Here is a 20,150-nt window from a genome sequence, read left to right on the forward strand (position 1 = left end):
TGTTCTTTTGCTTCCTAGGAGCGGCAGTCACTTATCAGTGACTAGAAAGCCCTTAAAAGGCGTCTGTGGTTGAGCTTAAAGGAGTTAAAACCATCGAGTAGAGCACTGCTAGAAAGGATGGGAGGAGAGGAGCTGCTTCTTCCGGATCACTCCTGGGAGGAAGGTGGTGTGCAGAGTGATTTTTCTGCTCTTCCCAGGGTCCAAGCAGCAGCTGGAAGGTGAGTTGAGGTCAGGTGGGAGGAGAGGCTGGGAGCAAGTAGGGCTGTTGGGTTTCCTCCGGGATGTGGAAGCAGAGAAGCAACTAGGCTGAAGCATATCAGCTGCTGCTACATGTTTCTTCCCTCCCCAGATTTTGAGTCCACTGGTGCTCCAAGCTTTAACAGTGGTGGCCGCAATTTTCTGCTGGTGGGAAGATTTTAAAAATCCTCCTTCAAATTAAGCTTAATTCCTTGGGAAGAGCTTGCCCCCAAAAGTTGTGAGTTCTTCATCATTGAAGGGTTTAAAGAGGAGACGGGACAGGAATTAATCCGGAATGATACAAAGTCTCCTGCCTGTGCAGGGATTGGACTACAAGACCTCCAAGGTCCCTTCCAGCTCGGTTATTCTGTTATGGACCTGCTGTTTTCTTGGCAACAATATAGGACTGATCTTCCTCTGCTCTCTTCTGAGATGTTTTTTTTTAAATTTCCATGTCTAGCCAACAAGCATTATATTTCCTATTCGTGCTTCATCCATGTATTAATCTGGTTCAACTGTACTTAACCTAGCACTTTGTTAAAGAAAAAAATAACTATGGAGGACTTTTTGGGATGTTCATTTGTATAGGTAGCCCTCACTTACCACTTATTCCCTGAGCCTTCAAAGTTATCATGGCGCTGGGACTTCCGGTTGTAAGGCTTCGGCGGCGGCAGGAATCCGCATTTCTGCGGGTCCCTGCTGCGCTCGCCGCTGAGGTACCCCCGATCCAAGTGGATTTGGGGGTTGTCACTACCCCGGAGGGGCAGCGGAAGATAGAGGAGATCCGGGCAGGGGTCTGGGGACATCACAACCCCTTTCCCCAGCCGGCTAGACTCCTTTTTCCTGAGGCGGTGGAGCGGCTGTCAGAAATGGCAGCCACAAAGGAATCTTCAACCGGATAAGATTTGTGCAGGAGGAAGAATCAGAAGGAGAAGTTTTCTTGGCTGAACCGGGACATTAAGATACTTTTAAACACCCTGGAAACCTGACTTTTGGATTGATACATTTGTTTCCAAAAGAAGTTGTTAAAACGGCGAAAGTGCTGAAAGGAAAGTTCACTCCCCTTCCTTACGGAGAAAGCAAATGAGCACTGAAAAACCTGCTTCTTTAAGGTAAAAATAAGCTCTTTGTTATAAGTGGGAAGGAGAGGACTAAAAAAACCTTTAAAAATTTGTTGGAGGAGACGCCTTGAAGATTATAAGATCAGCAACTAACTGTAATATGGCTTTAAAATATATTTTGGGATTTTGCCCCAGGAGGAAAAACTGCAAAGAGAAGAAGAGGAAATATTTTGTGTCTGTTTGGATTGTTTGATAACTTTGACACTTGGAAATTACTTTAAGATTAAAAACATCTGGGTTGTTCTTAAAAATTTACAATGGCACTATCTGTGGATGAATTAAAAATGGAATATGAAAAATTAAAGCAAAGAGAACAAGAAGGCAAGGATTCTTTGGGAGCTGTCTTCCACTTTTTAGAAATGGCGGTTTCTACATATCAGCAAATACATGAGGAAGAAGGAGAAGAAGAAGAGGAAGAAGCCATTTATAATGGACAAAAAAGTTCAATTAAGAAAGAAAATAGGAAGAGAGGAAGGAAAAATGAGAATTTAAGATTTAATAAAACAACCAAGAAAAAGAAAAATAAGGTGAAAAAAAGGTACAATGTTAGAAAGCAACAGAAAAGAGAAATACAACAGAGAGGGGAAGTTAAAAAGGTGGAGGTTAGGAGAGGGGGGGCAAAAAGACCAGACTGGAGAAGAAAGGGAGGGAAAAAGGGGGGGAAAGCCACTAAGGCCTGAAACAAGATGCAAAAAAGCAGATCTTTTTCAGAGATAAAGGATAGAGTATAATTAAAGAAAGATTATGCAAGAGTACATAAGATAGTATTGTAGTATTTGCATTTGAAATAGTCCATTGGAATACCGTGTTTCTCACATAATAAGGCCGGGCCTTATTTTTTTTTGACCCCCGAAAAACCGGCTAGGCCGTCTTTTTGGGGGTGACTTAATTTTCCCCCTTGCATCCTCGGGTGGGTGGGCGGCACAGCTTGGATGTTCGGGAGACCTTCCGCCACGTTAATTTCCCTTCCCCCTTGCTGCCGTAGCATTACAGCAACGCCGCGGCGTTTAGGCGCAGCCACGTGCAGCCAGTCAGGGCTCCTCCCTGCAACCGGAGCCCTGAGGAGACACTCTGGCGCTCCTGTGGCGCCTTCCCTTTGCCTTCGATGGTAAAGTGAATTATTTTAAAAACCTCTGCTCATCCTATCAGGGCCGTGCAAGCTGAGCAGAGCCGGGAAAGCAAGCCGCGGGTGTTTCCTGGTTCTGCCCAGCCCGTACGGCTCTGCGCTGCCCTGGCGGGATGAGCGGAGGTTTTAAATAATTCACTTTGCCTTCAAGGCAAAGGAAGGCGGCCACAGGAGCGCCTGAAGCCAAGTATCAACAACAAAAGGCAAATCCTCAAGGTGGGCTGGAGGGGGTGGCTACGTGCCCCCGGGCTGCTTCAATGCAAGGTCCTGACTTGCAGCATCCTGCTGTTGCCGCCGCGTCCTTTTCGCTGCCGCCTCCTCCCTCTCCGACTGCGAAACTCGTGTGCTTCGCCAAACGCTCCGAGCGAGGCGAGCTCTTTCATACATAGAGAGAGAGGGAAGACGTCGGCGTGCTCCGAGAGGCTGGCTCTTTTCTCTAGCCGAGGCTGACATCTGACTGAATCTCTATCCCGCTCCTTTATCCTCACGACGGGTCGGCAGTGACGCTCTCTGGTGCGGCCACCTCAGCTTGCCAGCCTTGCCCCGCTATGAGACGATACTGTGAGAGCCGCTGCTGCCGCACTCCCCTCTCTTTCCTCGCCTCTCCTCCCTTCGCCGGCAGGAGTGTGCGCGCCTGCTGCCACTGCCGCCGCTCCTGAGGCCATCTGGGGCGGGCAGGTGGGAAAGCAAGCAAGGTGGCTGCGCTGTCTTCTTTTTCCCTCAGCGAAGCGCCGCCGCTTGCCTCCGCCACCGCCACCTGCGATGGGCGAGGAGGCGGCGGAGGCACCCGAAATGTCACCAAGGCAACGAGTGCCTCCCCGCCGGGCCCTCCGCTCATCCCGCCAGGGCCGTGGCAGAGCCATGCGCGCTGGGGAGAACCAGGAAACACCCGCGGCTTGCCTGCCACGGCCCTTGAGGCACTTCCTGTCAGCCTCGGCTAGAGAAAAGAGCCAGCCTCTCAGAGCACGCCGGCGTCTTTCCCTCTCTCTCTATGTATGAAAGAGCTCGCCTCGCTCGGAGCATTTGGCGAAGCACACGAGTTTCGCAGTCGGAGAGGGAGGAGGCGGCAGCGAAAAGGACGCGGCGGCAACAGCAGGATGCTGCAAGTCAGGACCTTGCATTGAAGCAGCCCGGGGGGCACGTAGCCACCTCCCTCCAGCCCACCTTGAGGATTTGCCTTTTGTTGTTGGTATATTTGGCTTCAGGCGCTCCTGTGGCCGCCTTCCCTTTGCCTTGAAGGCAAAGTGAATTATTTAAAACCTCCGCTCATCCCGCCAGGGCCGCGGCAGAGCCGTACGGGCTGGGCAGAACCAGGAAACACCCGCGGCTTGCTTTCCCGGCTCTGCTCAGCTCACACGGCCCTGATGGGATGAGCGGAGGTTTTTAAAATAATTCACTTTACCATCGAAGGCAAAGGGAAGGCGGCCACAGGAGCGCCTGAAGCCAAGTGTCTCCTCAGGGCTCCGGTTGCAGGGAGGAGCCCTGACTGGCTGCACGTGGCTGCACCAAACGCCGCGGTGTTGCTGTAACGCTACGGCAGCAAGGGGGAAGGGAAATTAACGGTGGCGGAAGGTCTCCCGATATGAAGTGCTCCACCAACGCAGGCAGCACCATATCCGGGCATGCAACAAAGTACTTCCTCACGGCAAGCCACCCCCCGCCATTCCCCCCCCCCATTTCGCATGTTTAATATGGGCCTTAATTTGGGGGGAGGGACTTAATTTGATTTTATGCCAATAAATCATGCTGGGGCTTCCTATTGGTGGAGGCCGTATTGTTGGAGAAACACGGTATTATAAGATTTAACAAAATATTAAAATATTAAAATGTTTAATAATGATAGATCTCAATATTTAATAAAATATTAAAGAGAATGTGTAAAATGATTAATGTTTAGTTATAGTTTAATTCGTTATTGTCTTAATGTTATAAATTTACTATTTCATTTTCTTATTTTAAAATAATGTATTAAGTAGAATTAGAATTAGAATGGAAATTATATATTTAACTATATTATAAATTTATTCTTTTATTTTAAAATGCAATATGTAGAATGTACTAAGCAGAATCAGAACGGAAATTATGTATTATTTTAAGTGTTATTTTAGGGGAAAGATAGGCGTCACACTTTAAAAGTGATTACAGGGGAATTTTTCTGTTAAAGAGAAGAGATAAATAGATAATTGGAAAAGAACGGACAAAAGATACAAGTATAATGATTTTAAAATAAGATGAAATAAACAAAATATAATTAAGAAAGTGAAAAGAAGGGAGAAGTTATATAGAAAATATAGAATGGTAAATAAGATAAGAATGGTATATAAGGTGAGCATGAATTTGATTTAGGTCTGTAAAAAAAGATGTAACCCGGGGCTAAGCCACTTTTCAAAAGAAGTTTTATGTTTTGTGTTTTGGTTAGCTATGTTTGATTGAGAATTAATAAAACCTTGGAGGAATAAAACTAAAGGAAGAAATAATGAGAAATTTGGAAAAGGCATGTACAAATGATAATTAAGGAGGTTTTATGTTTTTATGTCTTGTTTTATGTTTTGTATTTTGTGTGTTCATGTTTGATTGAGAATTAATAAAACCTTGATAGAAAGAAATATAATTGAATAAAAGTGAAGGGAGAAAGAATGAGAAATTCGGAAAAGATATATAGGTGTTTAAATGGAAATGTGATAATTTGGAACTATGCTGTATAAATGTTTATATTTGATTGAGAATTAATAAAACCTTGATAGAAAGAAATATAATTGAATAAAAGTGAAGGGAGAAATAATGAGAAATTTGGAAAAGATGTATATGTGCTTAAATGGAAATGTGATAATGTGGAACTATGCCTTAAAAAATAATGTTTTATTTGCCTTGTTAAAACTTATAAGTACTTTTTTTAGAAAGGAGGTTTTATGCCTTTATGTCCTATGTTTTGTTGGTCTTTAAAAAATCAATAAAATTTGTTTAAAAAAAAAAGTTATCATGGCGCTGTAAAAGCAGACGTATAGCTTGTCCACAAATTTGTGGTCATTGTAGCACTTGGTGCAACTCCCAGCTATTGGACAGGTGATCTCACATTTGACTCTAGAATAAAAATCACGTGAAATATTAGCACCACTTTATAAAGCCTTAGTAAGTCCATATCTGGAATACTGCATCCAGTTTTGGTCAAATTACAAAAAAAAATGTTGAGACTTTGAAAAAGTACAAAGAGTACAAAGTACAAAAAGTACAAAGACTTTGAAAAAGTTGATTAAAGGCCTGGAGACTAAAACCTGAAGAACAGTTGTAGGATTTGGGTTTGGCTAGTTTACAGAAAAGAGGGACTAGAGGGGACATGATAGCAGTGCTCCAGTATTTGAGAGGCTGCCACAAAGAAGATGAGGTCAACTTAATTTCCAAAGCACCTGAAGGCAGGGCAAGACACAATGGATGGAAACTAATCAATGAGAGAAGCAACCTGGCATTAAGGAGAAACTTCCTAACAGTGAGGACATTAATCTGTAGAACAGCTGGCGTTCAGACCTTGTGGGTGCTTCATCACTGGAAGTTTTGAAGAAGACACTGGACAGTCACTTGTCTAAAATGGGTTAGGATCTCCTGCTTGAGCAGAGGGATGGACTACTAGACCTCCAAGGTCCCTTCCAGGTCTATTCTGATTCTGAATACTTTAGAATAGAGGGGAATTCATAGATTACTCAATGACTGCAAAAAGGCCAGGTCCTGTGGCTTCAAAACAAGCCCAAATGATCATGTCTTCATCATTGAACTTGATGGTTGGTGTGAGAACTTTGTGTTGATAGGTTTTGTTTTGTTTTGTTTTGATCAAAATGGCTTTGCCGCCCATGCATCTCTCGCAGCCTAGCAAGGTTCCCCCCCACCCCACTTGCCTAGCTTGCTTAGCCACAGGAGCTGCCCATGCAGCTTTCGCGGCCTAGCAAGTTTCCCCCACCCCCAACCGTCCCCAGCCTCCAGCTTACCTGGCTCACTGGTGGCAGAGAGGAAGGCAAGCAGGGCTGACCTATCACCGCTCGGGTCCCCACAAGCCTGCATCTTGCTCCCTGCCTGGATTCTCCTCAGCTGCTTGGCCTTGCTTCCTAGGGGTGGGGGGAGGGGGCGACCAGTGAGCACAATGCTATGGTGCCCGGGCCTGCATCACCCCTTAACCTGCCGCCCCTTCCCTCTGCCGCCCGCTGGCCTGTGCACTTTGGCTGAATGCAGGCCGCATTCTGTGAGAATGGTGCAAGTCAAGCCTCGTGAGAGCAGATCTTCCTTGGCGGCCTGCACTCGGCTAAAATACTCGGCCAGGTGAGAGAGGGGTGGCAGGCAGAGGGCCAATGCAGGTAGATGCGTGCTGCACTCCCCCAGGCAGCTGCGAGCCCCAGCAGCTGTGGAGGATCCGAGGAGCATCAGGGGACGAGATGCGGGCTGGCGGACAGCTAAGTGGCGACGGCTCAGCCCTGGCTGGCTCACTTTTCCTCTGGCATCAACCACGGCACAAAGGTAAGCTTGCACTTTGCAGGCAGTTAAGATGCCTGCGGTATGGGAGCTTGAGGGAGGGGAGGAAGTCCCACCCCCAGCCCCTTTGTTGGACCTGGAAGCCTTGCCTGCCGGGCAATGTGGAACCGGGTTCGAATGGATAATCTCACCCAGTCCCTGGGACTCTAGGAGACTGGCCAGGAAGAACGTAAATTAATAAGCAACGTTGGAAGCATGTGTGTGTGTGTGTGTGTGTTTCAGGTGGGTCTCCGAGCTTTAGAAGGGGAGAAGGAAGGAGGAAGGGAAAGGACAGAAACAGAAAGAGGGAAAGAGAGAGAGGGAAAGAGGGGGGAGAAAAGGAAACAAAAGGGAAAGAAAGAAAAAGGGAGAGAGAAAGGAGGTGAAAGGAAGAAGGGATGGAAGGAAGGGACAGAAAGAGAGAGAGAAAAGAAAGAAAGAAAAAGAAGAAAAGAAAGAAAGAAAGAAAGAAAGAAAGAAAGAAAGAAAGAAAGAAAGAAAGAAAGAAAGAAAGAAAGAAAGAAAGAAAGAAAGAAAGAAAGAAAGAAAGAAAAAAAAAGAAAGAAGAAAAGAAAAGAAAAAAATTGGTTACAGAATTATGGCTGTCAATTTGTGCCAATTTTTGGAGATAGAACAATCTTTGGGAAATGAAATTTACACACACACTTATTGGCTCTCCACTCATATAAACCAGGGGGTGACCCTAACTGTTTGACAACATGTACTTTCTTAACAGGGATGTTATTATCCACTATTAATGTACTATAATTTGTCAGTACTATATTTTATATATTGTAAATAGTGATGTCTACTGCTGGTCTAAGACCGTAATAAAGTAATATTTTTCTTCTTTATTTGTTTCCTAGTATGATTTGATTGCTTATTAGTAACCTATGACTACCACTAAGTGTTGTATCTTATGATTCCTGATGAATGTATTTTCATTTTTCTTTATGTACACTGAGAGCATATGCACCAAAGACAAATTCCCTGTGTATCAAATCACACTTGGCCAATAAAGAATTCTATCTATCTACCGTATATATTTGATGATAACCCTTTGCAGGGCTGAGAATTGGTGAATGACCTGAGTCAACAAGTGAATTTAATGATTGAATGGATATTTAAACTGGAACTCGATAGTAAATATCACAATTAATGTAAGAGATTATTCTAGTATTGTGGCACGTTTGCTTTTTCATTGTAATATACACTTTTTTTCACATCTTCTGCAACCCTTTTATAAACAATAAAAGCTACATTTTCATTTGAATCTTACAGACAAAGATGATGCCAGAAGAACACACCGGACAACTGAGAATAACAAGCAATATTGAAAAGCAAAGCAGATTGAGAAAGAAAAATATCCTCCATTTCCCTCAGAAAAACTTCTTTCACAGCAGTTGAGAGATAAAGGAAAGAAAATCAATGAGAGATTTTGAGCTGGAAAAAGTAGAGTATGTGGAACTCAAGGATACAATACACAAAAAAGGCAAGGGAGATTATTTTTCCATTCAGAAAAAGTGGAAAATATCTGGAAGTGAGTGGGGAGGAAAAGGTTAATTGGATGGGCACATAGAGCAGACAGTAATACAGGGCTTAAATCAAAGCACCACTAAACAAGGGATCACATATATTTTTGACCTTCTCAAGAATATCAGTGGTGGAAAAGCTCCATAGGTGTGCCTATTACGGAGAAAGCAGACGTCAAATTGCAAGTGATTAAGCAGGAAAGAATCCACTCTGGAGAAAAGCACATACAAATTATCTGAATGTGGCAAAAGCTTTTGTTAGAACAGATCCTTTTGGTTCGCGGAAAAACCCACCCAGAAGAGATGCCCTACAAGTGCTTCCAATGTGGTAAACCCTTTAAGAAAAATGGCAACTTGGTGATACATCTGAGGACTCACAGCAACGAGAAGCCGTATGACTGTCCAGATTGTGGGAAACATTTCATTGGATATTTCCACTTTGTGAGACACCTGAGGACTCACACAGGAGAGAAACCCTTTGAATGTCATGATTGTGGGAAAAGTTTCAGTTACAATTCCGAACTGGTAAGACATCAGATAACTCACACAGGAGAGAAACCCTTTGAATGTCCTCTTTGTGGGAAAAGTTTCAGTCAGAATTCTGACCTGGTGAAGCACCAGAGGACTCACACAGGGGAGAAACCCTTTGAATGTCGTCTTTGTGGGAAAAGTTTCAGTCAGAATTCCAGTCTGCTGAATCATCAGAGGACTCACACAGGAGAGAAACCTTTTGAATGTCCTGTTTGTGGGAAAGGTTTCAGTCGGAATTATCTCCTAGTGATCCATCAGAGTACTCACACAGGAGAAAAACCCTTTGAATGTCCTCTTTGTGGAAAAAGTTTCAGACAGAATTATGACTTGGTAATACACCAGAGGACTCACACAGGAGACAAACCGTTTGAATGTACTGTTTGTAGAAAAAGTTTCAGTCAGAATTCTCATCTGGCAGAACACCAGAGGACTCACACAGGAGAGAAACCCTTCGAATGTCCTATTTGTGGAAAAGGTTTCAGCCAGAATTCCAACCTGGTAACACATCAGAGGACTCACACAGGAGAAAAACCCTTTGAATGTCCTATTTGTGGGAAAAGTTTCAGTCAGAATTCTGACCTGCTAAAACACCAGAGAACTCACCTAGGAGAGAAACCCTTTAAATATCCTGATTGTGGGGAAAGTTTCAGTGATAATTCTTACCTGGCAAAACACCAGAGGACTCACATAGAAAAGAAACCCTTTGAATGTCCTGTTTGTGGGAAATGTTTCAGTCAGAATTCTCACCTGGCAAAACACCACAGGACTCACACAGGAGAGAAACCTTTTGAATGTCCTCTTTGTGGGAAAAATTTCAGGCAGAATTCTCACCTAGTGAGCCATCAGAGGACTCACACAAGAGAAAAACCCTTTGAATGTCCTGTTTGTGGGAAAAGTTTCAGTCAGAATTCTTACCTGGTGAAACACCAGAGGACTCATACAGGAGAGAAACCGTTTGAATGTCCTGATTGTGGAAAAAGTTTCAGGCAAAATTCTCACGTAGTGAGCCATCAGAGGACTCACACAACAGAAAAACCCTTTGAATGTCCTCTTTGTGGGAAAAGTTTCAGTCAGAATTCTTACCTGGTGAACCACCAGAGGATTCATACAGGAGAGAAACCCTTTGAATGTCCTGATTGTGGGAAAAGTTTCAGTCACAATTCCAGCCTGGTGAAACACCAGAGGACTCACACAGGAGAGAAACCCTTTGAATGTTCTGTTTGCGGGAAACGTTTCAGTCAAAATTCCAACCTGATGAAACACCAGAGGACTCACACAGGAGAGAAACCCTTTGAATGTCCTGTTTGTGGGAAAAGTTTCAGTCAGAATTCCACTCTGGTGAGCCATCAGAGGACTCACACAGGAGAGAAACCCTTTGAATGTCCTGTTTGCGGGAAAAGTTTCAGTCAGAATTCCAGCCTGGTGAGCCATCAGAGGACTCACAAAGGAGCGAAACCCTTTTAATATTCTGATTATGGGAACAGTTTCAGTCAGAATTCCTGATTGCTGAATCATCAGAGGATTGACCCAAGAGAGAAACCGTTTGCATGTGTAGAATATGGGAAAGTTTCAATGGGAATTCTGACCCTGTGAAACACCAGAGGACTCACACAGGTGAGAAACCTTTTGAGCAACCTGATTGTGGGTATATTTCAGTCAGAATTCGAACCTGGCGATATACTGGAGGACTCATAGAGACTAATCTGTCTGTGGATGATGCTACTGGTATAAATAGTTCCTTATTGACCACATGGAAATCCAACTGAGGGAAAAGTTGATGAGTTTATAGAAGGCTTTAATTTCATTTCTCATCTCTCATTAGGAATGTAGGTAAAAACATACCTCAGAATTAGACTTGTAAGTGGAGAAAAAAGGAAAATGGAAAAGGGCTAACTACCAGTTTCTCGTTATCAGCAGCAATTTCATTTTTGCAGAAGTAGTGGAATTCCTGAAAAAGTCTTTTGGGTGGTGTTTTTTGTATATTGGTTATGGAATTCCCACACATGGAATTTCCTCCTTCTACCTTGGTGTCCTCCATATTTTGAGCCCCAGAATTCCCCAGCCACCATAGAAGTAGTCCTCTAGATAAAACTGTAATGGGCCTGCCAGTTTTGGTTACATGTTGCAGTGGTTGTTAAGTGACATTGCTTAACTACCTGTCCCCATCCCCTACTCTCCCTGATGAAGCTGTTAAATAATGTTCAAGTCATTAAGCAGAACAGTGACCACCTCAGGGTTGTGGGAATCTCTTGGGAGGCCTAGCCTCCACTACCCCACCCTTTGGGTCCCCACAGGCATTTTCCTATTCCCACTGGGTCCCTGCAGTTGTTAGGCCTGACTCCCAACCCACCAGGCATCACAGCCTCCTCCTTCTCCATACCTTTTGAAGATCTCTGAACCTCATGTTGGTGAAGGAAGGCAAGACACACATTTGTGGGCTTCATGACTGTTGTGGAAGCAGCCGTTATTTTGAATGTGCTTGGGATTCATGCCTGGGTCATGTGGCGGACTTGTGGAAGCAGCTTCTATTTTCTCATGCCTGCCTCTGTGTCAAAATGGTGGCTGCTTCTGGGTCATTGTCACTGGGACAAAGTATTCTGTTTTGCTCCCTTAATTCTTTGTAGACTGTCTTAAGGAATTGTGGGTGCACTGAAAATGGAGCTGCCTCTGGGAAATCTCCAAAAGGATAGGCTGTGTCCCCGGGCCATATGATAAGTACCACTTTTGTCAGTATTGTGCTGTATAGTGCTGCCACTGCCGAAAAAAGCCAATGCAGTCCCAGGCTGCATTAACAGAGGCATAATGTCAGGGCAAGAAGTGATAGAGTTGCTTTACACTGTGCTGGTGACAGCAGACCTAGAATAGTGTGTCCAGTTTAGGTCACCATGATACAACCAACCCCATGTGTCTATGATTCTATGAATTTAGAGGCAGTTTAGAAAATAGGTCCACAGTAGCTCCCTGAACGTGCTTGTGGTAAATGAACTTTTTTTTTTTTAAAAAAAGGTTATTTTATTCAAAATATTAATAGACAGTACAAACTCCAAAAACAAAGATTTTTTTTCAAAAGCAAAACAAGAATAGAAAAAAACATAAAAAGAAAAAATGTACATTACAAAAGAGAAAAACAGATTTACTTTTATTATCCCCCCACTAGAATATTCATAAGAATATTGGCACAATATTAGTTTCCTCCACTTCTGAAGCAGGTCCAAAATTTATAAAATTCTACCTGTATTTACAACCAATTCGACATTCATCTATCTATGATCTATAAAGGCGTTGTAATTAACAGGTGATCCAACAAAGTTAAACATCAAAGCACTTTATTAACAATCTACTATTCCATTTAATTTGTATAAAATTTAGAATGGTTTCTTATTTACCATAAATCACCAGAATCATTGTCTCTGATTTGTCTGGGATGAAATATCTTTGTTTGATTCTTATTAATAAAACTTTTTCTTAAGATTTTAGTTCAGAGCAATGAAGAGAACAGTTGTGTCTTATTTCCCCAAATCCTAAAACCTCTTGGTCGATCCATTTTCCAAATGGTTTTCCAGTTAGACATGGTTAGCTCCATTCTCCAGTGGTCTTAAGAAAGTCCAGTTCATCATGCATCGAGTCTATTAACTCCAAATCTATAGAAGCCACATCTGCTTCAGCCTTCCAAATAGGATACAGCACAGAGAAGAAAAAAAGCAGGAAAAATGGGAAAATCCCCCTTTACACCTACAGCAACCAATCATAGCATAGATTGCCTCATGCAGGAGCCAGCACTCTCCAACCAATCAACTTAGAACTGCCTGTTCTTGCCCATTCTAAAATTTTACTGTTCCAGCTACTAAATTTAATATCTTAACTCTCCTCCAATTTATAGCTGGACAGCATTGAAACCAAATTATTTCACAAGATCTTTGTGTTTTTTGTATACTTAATGGTTTTGTCATGAGGTCGGCTAAATTATTTTCTGGTGGACAATAAATTATGACTTATTACATTTTCTTTCCCTGCATCCCTGACATGAATAGAATAGAATAGAATAGAATAGAATAGAATAGAATAGAATAGAATAGAATAGAATAGAATAGAATAGAATAGCTTTATTGGCCAAGTGTGATTGGACAGGCAAGGAATTTGTTTTGGTGTAAATTCAGTATACATAAAAGATACATTCTTCAAGAGTTGAGAATCATAAGGTATGACACTTAATGATAGTGATAGGGTACAATAAGCAATCAATCATACTAGGAAACAGTCAATATAAATCATAAGTATACAAGCGACAAAGTTACAGTCATACAGTCACAAGTGGGAGGAGATGGGTGATAAGGAGTGATGCCAAGATTTAACAGTAATAGTAGTGCAGACTTTGTAATAGTTGAGCAGGGTTGAGGGAATTATTTGTTTAGCAGAGTGATGGCTTTCGGGAAAAAACTGTTCTTGTGTCTAGCTGTTCTGGTGTGCAATGCTCTATAACATACTCTCTTTCTTGTAATTTCTGTATTTGTACTCCAAAGTAATTCTACAATGAACTATTGCAGGAACTGGATATATCTAGTCCAGGGATATCCAAACTTTTTGCAAGGACGGCCAGATTTGGTGAGTTGAAAATGTGTGGAGGGGTGACCATTCATCCTGACATTCTTTGAACCATTAACATTAAATGAGAAAAACACCGTCCGGCAGGGATGAGTGACAGGCTGAGCCGGCAGGGAGAAGAGGCTGCGGGCTGCTATAAATTTGAAAACGGGTGGCAATTGGCCCCAGGACCGGACCTTGGACATGCCTGATCTAGTCTAACACAGAGAAGGTCTGGAGTTATATCATTTGAGGGACTGAAACAAAAAAGGGGGTGGACCTATTGTCCAATGCCCCTCAGAACAGCACAAAGAGTAACAGAGAGAGACTTATCAAAAGGTTATTGAGTATGGCACTACTCTAGACCTCAGGGCCGGGGAGGAGGTATGGCTGTTGTTATCAGAGAATCTCTAGTAGCCTCCAGAGGCACTGTTCAGCAAGTCCCCTTTGTGGACCTTCCATCGGCAGATAGAAACGGCTGGTGACTCTGTCTTTGGGGAGCTTCCATCTGCCGATAGAAATTGCTTCGTGGCAAGGGGAGTGCATGTGAGCGCTTCTATCAGTAGTAGATTGGGGTATTCTAGCCTAGGCTACTTGCAGGGCACTCCTAAAGGCAAGTTTTCTCCCCCCCCTGCCCTCCCCCCATTTCTCTTCATCTTGTGTAATTCTAACAAATGATGTGAGAAATGGCGGGGAAACGCATGGTTTAAATAGGCCTAAATTTTGGGGGCAGGGCTTAATTTCACCTCATGCCTAGAAATCATGCTGGGCCTTCCTATGGGTGGAGGCCATATTGTTGAAGAAACAAGGTATCTATGATCAATAAAGGCATTGTAATTAACAGGCAACAAAGTTAAACAGCAACAAACCAGCAACAAAGTTAAACATCAAAGCACTTTATTAATAATCTACTATTCCGTTTAATTTGTATAAAGTTTAGAACTGCTTATTTACCACAAATCACAATCATTGTCGGATCTGTCAGGGATGAAATAAATAAATAAAAGTACAGAGAAGAGCAAACAGGATGATTAGGGGACTGGAGGCTAAAACATACAACGAAAACATACAACCAACGGTTGCAGGAACTGGGCTTGGCTAGTCTAGTAAAGAGAAGAACCAGGGGAGACACGATAGCGGTCTTCCAATATTTGAGGGGCTGCCACAGGGAGGAAGGGGTCAAGCTTTTTTCTCAAGCTCCTGTAGGCCAGACAAGGAAGAATGGATGGAAACTGAACAAGGAGAGATTTAACCTGGAAACAAGGAGAAACTTTCTGACAATGAGAACAATCAACGAATGGAACAGCTTGCCCTCGGAGGTTGTGGGAGCGCCATCAGTTGAGACTTTCAAGAAGAGATTGGACTGCCATTTATCAGAAATGGTGTAGGGTCTCCCGCTTGGGCAGTGGGTTGGACTAGTTGACCTACAAGGTTCCTTCCAACTCTGATTATCTGTATCTTATCTACGTTTGATTCTTATTAATAAAATGTTTTCTTAAGATTTTAGTTGTGAATAATAAGAACAGTTGTGTCTTATTTCCCCAAATCATAAAACCTCTTGGTCAATCCATTTTCCAAATGGTTTTTCAGTTAGATATGGCAGGTCCATTCTCCAGTCTTCTTAAGAAAGTCCAGTTCATCATGCATTGAGTCTATTAACTCCAAATTTGTAGAAGCCACATCCGCTTCAGCCTTCTCCAAACAAATGCAGTTTCCAAACCATTTTGAGGAGTCTTTTAAGAAGCGACTGTGCTCCCCATGGGAGCTTCTTGGGAAGAGCTCAGGCTCACAAAACCATTCATTTGTGTCTGCTCATAATCCCAAACTCCTCCATCAGTCCCAGAGGAAGGGGACCTCCCAAAGCAGAAATGTTTTTTCTCACCAAGATCCTTTACATCCATCTGGCTAATCCACAGCTAGATAAGAATAGAATTATTTCCTCCCTATGATGTTTCCAGCAAATGACATCCACTGGAAATGGATTTATTTTCTGGGTGTAATGGGGACAGTCCTCCATCAGGGAATTATGCAGCAAGTTTCCAAATGAAATCAGAGACACTGAGGCAAAATTGTAGTTTTGTATAAATGAATACATTTAACATATTTACAGCAAACAAGATGGTCAGGAACACAGAAACATCTTGAGGTAAATCCAAATAGGATACAGAGCAGAGAGAAGAAAAAAAGTGGGAAAAATGGGAAACTCCCCCTTTACACCCACAGCAACTAATCATAGTGTAGATTGCCTCATACAGGAGCCAGCACTCTCCAACCAATCAACTTAGAGCTGCCTGTTCTTGCCCATTGTACAATTTTACTGTTCCAGCTACTAAATTTAATATCCTAACTCTCCTCCAAGGCCTTTCAAAAACAGTAATCTTGTGTCTAAGTCTTATCCATTCCCTCACCCATGTTAATACAACTGCTTGATAATAAAGCTCCCAATCTGGTAGCCCAAAGCCCCCATTATTTTTCATCTTTCTCCCTCTCCCCCTCCCTCCCTCCCTCCCTGTAGGAAACCTAACCAAATGGCTCTGAGTATTTAAGGTTGCAGATCCCTGGTCTAGCCTAACACAGAGAAGGACTGGGGTTACATCATAGCAGTCTTTCAATATTTGAGGGGCTGAAACAGAAAAAAGGGGGTGGACCTATTATCCAATGCCCCTCAGAGGAGCACAAAGAGGGAGACTTATCAAAAAGACATCCAACCTAGAATCAAGGAGAAATTTCCTTTCAGTGACAACAATCAGTGGAAATGCTTTGCCTGTAGAAGTTGTGGGTGCTGCATCAATGGGGTTTTTGAAGAGGACATTGGACAGCCATTTGTCTGGAATAGAATAGGGTCTCCTGCTTATAGAGTTGTTCTCTTCCAACTCTATACATTTAGGGCTCAGCACATAGCTAATCTTCACAACCTACTTTATTGTCACTTTTCACATGGATCAGTTGCAAAGATAGGTTGCTAGGACTGGAAAACGACCTAGTAGCCATTTAATCATTGAAAACATCTTACAAACACGTTAGAGACAGACAAGCCTGTTCTTTTACTTCCTAGGAGCGGCAGTCACTTATCAGTGACTAGAAAGCCCTTAATAGGCTTTCAAAAGGAGCTTAAAGGAGTTAAAACCATCGAGTAGAGCACTGCTAGAAAGGATGGGAGGAGAGGAGCTTTTTCTTCCGGATCACTCCTGGGAGGAAGGTGGTGTCCAGAGTGGTTTTTCTGCTCTTCCCAGGGTCGAAGCAGCAGCTGGAAGGTGAGTTGAGGTCAGGTGGGAGGAGAGGCTGGGAGCAAGTTGGGCTGTTGGGTTTCGTCCAGGACGTGGAAGCAGAGAAGCAACTAGGCTGAAGCGTATCAGCTGCTGCTACGTGTTCCTTCCTTTCCCAGATTTTGAGTCCACTGGTGCTCCAAGCTTTAACAGTGGTGGCCGTAATTTTCTGCTGTTGGGAAGATTTTAAAAAGTCTCCTTCAAGTTAAGATTAATTCCTTGGGAAGAGCTTCCCTCCAAAAGTTGTGAGTTCTTCATCATTGAAGGGTTTAAAGAGGAGACGGGACAGCAATTAATCAGGAATGTTACAAAGTCTCCTGCCTGAGCAGGGATTGGACTAGAAGACCTCCAAGGTCCCTTCCAACTCAGTTATTCTCTTATGGACCAGCTTTTTTCTTGGCATTCTTTTGGGATGTTCAGTTGTATAGTTAGTCTTCACTCACCATCCTAACAGTGAGGACTTTAACCTGTAGAACAGCTGGCCTTCAGACCTTGTGGGTGCTTCATCACTGGACATTTTGAAGAAGACACTTGTCTAAAATGGTGTAGGATCTCCTGTTTGAGCAGAGGGATGGACTACTAGACCTTCAAGGTCCCTTCCAGGTCTATTCTGATTCTGAATACTTTAGAATAGAGGGGAATTCATAAACGACTCAATGACTGCAAAGTGGCCAGTCCTGTGGCTGCAAAACAAGCCCGAATGATCAGGCCTTCATCATTGTGCTTGTTGGTTGGTGTGAGATCTTTGTGTTGATATGTTTTGTTTTGTTTTGCTTTCATCAAAATGACACTGTGCATTATGGCCAAACATCTGCACTTTAGTCTCATCTAAAGGACATTGTTCCAGAACTCTTCTGATTTGTTCAAATGCAAATTTGGAAATCTAAGTGTTGCTGCCATGTCCTTTTTAGAAATCAGAGGCTTTCTCCTGGCAACCCTTACAAACGAATTATATTTGTCTAGTCTTTTTCTAATTGTACTATCATGAATTTTAACACTTAATACGCTAAATGAGGCCTGTAGAGCCTGAGATGTATCTTATCTTTTCTGTACACTGAGAGCATTTGCACCAAGACAAATTCCTTGTGTATCCAACCACACTTGGCCAATAAAGATTTCTATTCTATTGTTCAATTATGTAATGCTTGGATTTTTTGTAATTTCTTTGAGTATTGTGCATTCTGAACCTTCGGTGAATTTGCTTGGACTTCCACTCCTGAGAAGATAGGCCAGTGTCTTGAATGTTTTCCACTTGTGAATGTGGAACGATGTAGAATGTTGGAGTTTAAATTGTTTGGAAAAAGTTGTATAACACTTCCCAGATTGATGGGCGGCAGCAGTTGCTTCTCTAAGATCCCCGCTGATGTCTTTACTGTTTGGCATCTAATTCACACCTCAGTGCTGGAGACGAGGAAAATCCTACAATTTTGGCCTTTATAGATATAGTCACACTTGATGATGATCAATTGATCAAGTGCATTTGATCAGCAGCACTGGTTGCTACTTTGCCTCTTCATACCTATGGAAGAAGTAAGGGTGTTTTTAGTTTTTCACATCTCTGTTTTGGCTTTGTTTTTGTAAAAAAATTAATATGGGTATAGTATATCATCGTTGCTCAGCTGATGTTATATTTACTTATTTTTAAATTGCTAAGGATGAGATTATTTTTACTATGTTGTGATAGTGCGCAAAGGCCAACCACACACATCACCGGATCCATCAATTTTTACAAAAATGCTACTGGTTCCTTCTTCCCAGTCTATGTTTTAACTAGCAATCCTCGGGCCATGCCATCCTCCACTCCTCACACAGGAGAACTTTAACTTTCTCTGTATCGTCAACAAATACTTAAGGAGAATCACATATCCACATACACAGTACATTTAACCACTGCCATCCTGGCTTCTAAACTATCGCCTCAAGCTTAAGAGAACTACAAAGCTTCTAATTTAAGGCATATTATGCACAAGTCCAACTCAAAATACTTTCTAGCTAGCCAGACCAAAAGTCCAGCTCTTCCTTGAGAAGCAATCCCTTCCCCAAGGAAATATCCACTAAGCCACCAGCTATCTTTTGCCTTCCCACTTCTGGGCTAAAAATCCTCAAAAGCCTTCCCTTATCTGGGTAATACTAGTCTCAAAATAGCGTAAATATTTATCCCTCTGGCTACATATTGTAGTTCCTAATTCCTCTCTATTTTCTTTTTTACAAACAAACAATATTCCATAGGATGTATTCAAAATGCACACACATGAAAACATAAAAGGTGTAAAAAAAACCTTCAGAAATAAAGCAACCATCCAATTCAGGTATTTTGGGTCACTGCTCTGAAATATATCTTAACAAAATACTTTTCCATTTCTCCCTCTCTATCTCTAACTTTATTAAATCACACATATTTCCCATAAATATCCCTCCCACCATGGGGTATTTATCACAACATTTGCTTTAACAACAACAACATCGAAACCTCGCTGCTTTTCAGCACAAAGGTCTCAGAACATCTTTCTTTATGAGCCTCAGGGCTTATCCCACACTCACATCTGTACAGCAATCGGACTTTTCTTTTGAACCAATATCACATACATAAAGTTCCATTTTTTTTCTATTTAAAACAATCATCATAATTATTTCAGGGAACTTTCCACAAGCCAATAATCTCAATTTCTTAAACAACAATTTGTGTACTATTATCACATCCTCCCAGAAGATTTTGGGAAATAATCACACATAGACACTTTCATGCAAACATACCATTATGAGCATCTATAGCTCATTCTTCAGGCAGTGAGAAAGGGAATGGCTTTAGTCAAAATGTGATTTTGGGCCCTAACCACTACCCATTTTCCACAGCTCTAAATTCAAACCAATAACATCTCACAATCATTTCAATCTCATTCACTTCACACTATTATTACTAGATATACATCTAGAAATATTTAACAGAGATTGCAACACATTAATCAAAGGCAAAATATCTATATCTTCCCATTTAGACAGGCCTCTTACTACCTGCTAAACCCCGGGTGGGAAAAACAATAAACATTCTTTTTAGGACTGATAAATCCTCAAGATATCACTGTAGTTTCTTTCTTCCTATCACACATAACAGCAGTAATTAACCTCACTTTCTTTTTTAAATTCAATAATTTATTCAAAGGAAATTCAAATAATTGACATATTAACCTTACTTTCGAATCACTTTCGTGAACATTTCATGTTTACTCAAAGTCACACCCAGTGTTCTTAATTTTCATTAATC

The 20,150-nt window shown here is 42.2% G+C and overlaps 3 protein-coding genes across 4 annotated transcripts in view; all 3 read left to right on the forward strand.

Annotated features, from left to right (window-relative positions):
• The window catches only part of LOC148131703 (uncharacterized), a 23,798-nt gene extending 11,763 nt beyond the window's left edge, over positions 1 to 12,035 (forward strand). Inside the window, exons 2-3 of the mRNA XM_087953101.1 lie at positions 19 to 218; positions 8,260 to 12,035. Coding sequence (XP_087809227.1) covers positions 8,751 to 10,505 — 1,755 coding nt within the window. The 5' untranslated portion in view covers positions 19 to 218; positions 8,260 to 8,750 and the 3' untranslated portion in view covers positions 10,506 to 12,035. The remainder of the gene's footprint in view (positions 1 to 18; positions 219 to 8,259) is intronic.
• The window catches only part of LOC113432086 (uncharacterized), a 110,475-nt gene that overhangs the window by 22,200 nt on the left and 68,125 nt on the right, over positions 1 to 20,150 (forward strand). Inside the window, exon 1 of one of the 2 annotated variants that reach the window (XM_087953086.1) lies at positions 16,811 to 16,886. The exons of the other annotated variant lie outside the window; for it this stretch is intronic. The gene's annotated coding sequence lies outside the window, so the exon portion shown is untranslated. Of the gene's footprint in view, positions 1 to 16,810; positions 16,887 to 20,150 lie in introns of those variants that run through there. 2 annotated transcript variants of the gene reach the window in all.
• The window catches only part of LOC113427233 (uncharacterized), a 47,247-nt gene that overhangs the window by 22,199 nt on the left and 4,898 nt on the right, over positions 1 to 20,150 (forward strand). The gene's annotated exons all lie outside the window — the stretch shown is intronic.

The sequence above is a fragment of the Notechis scutatus genome, chromosome 2, assembly GCF_049901735.1.
Source record: "Notechis scutatus isolate UNSWTSFEM ecotype Mainland chromosome 2, rNotScu1.2, whole genome shotgun sequence".
NCBI classification, from domain to species: domain Eukaryota; kingdom Metazoa; phylum Chordata; class Lepidosauria; order Squamata; family Elapidae; genus Notechis; species Notechis scutatus.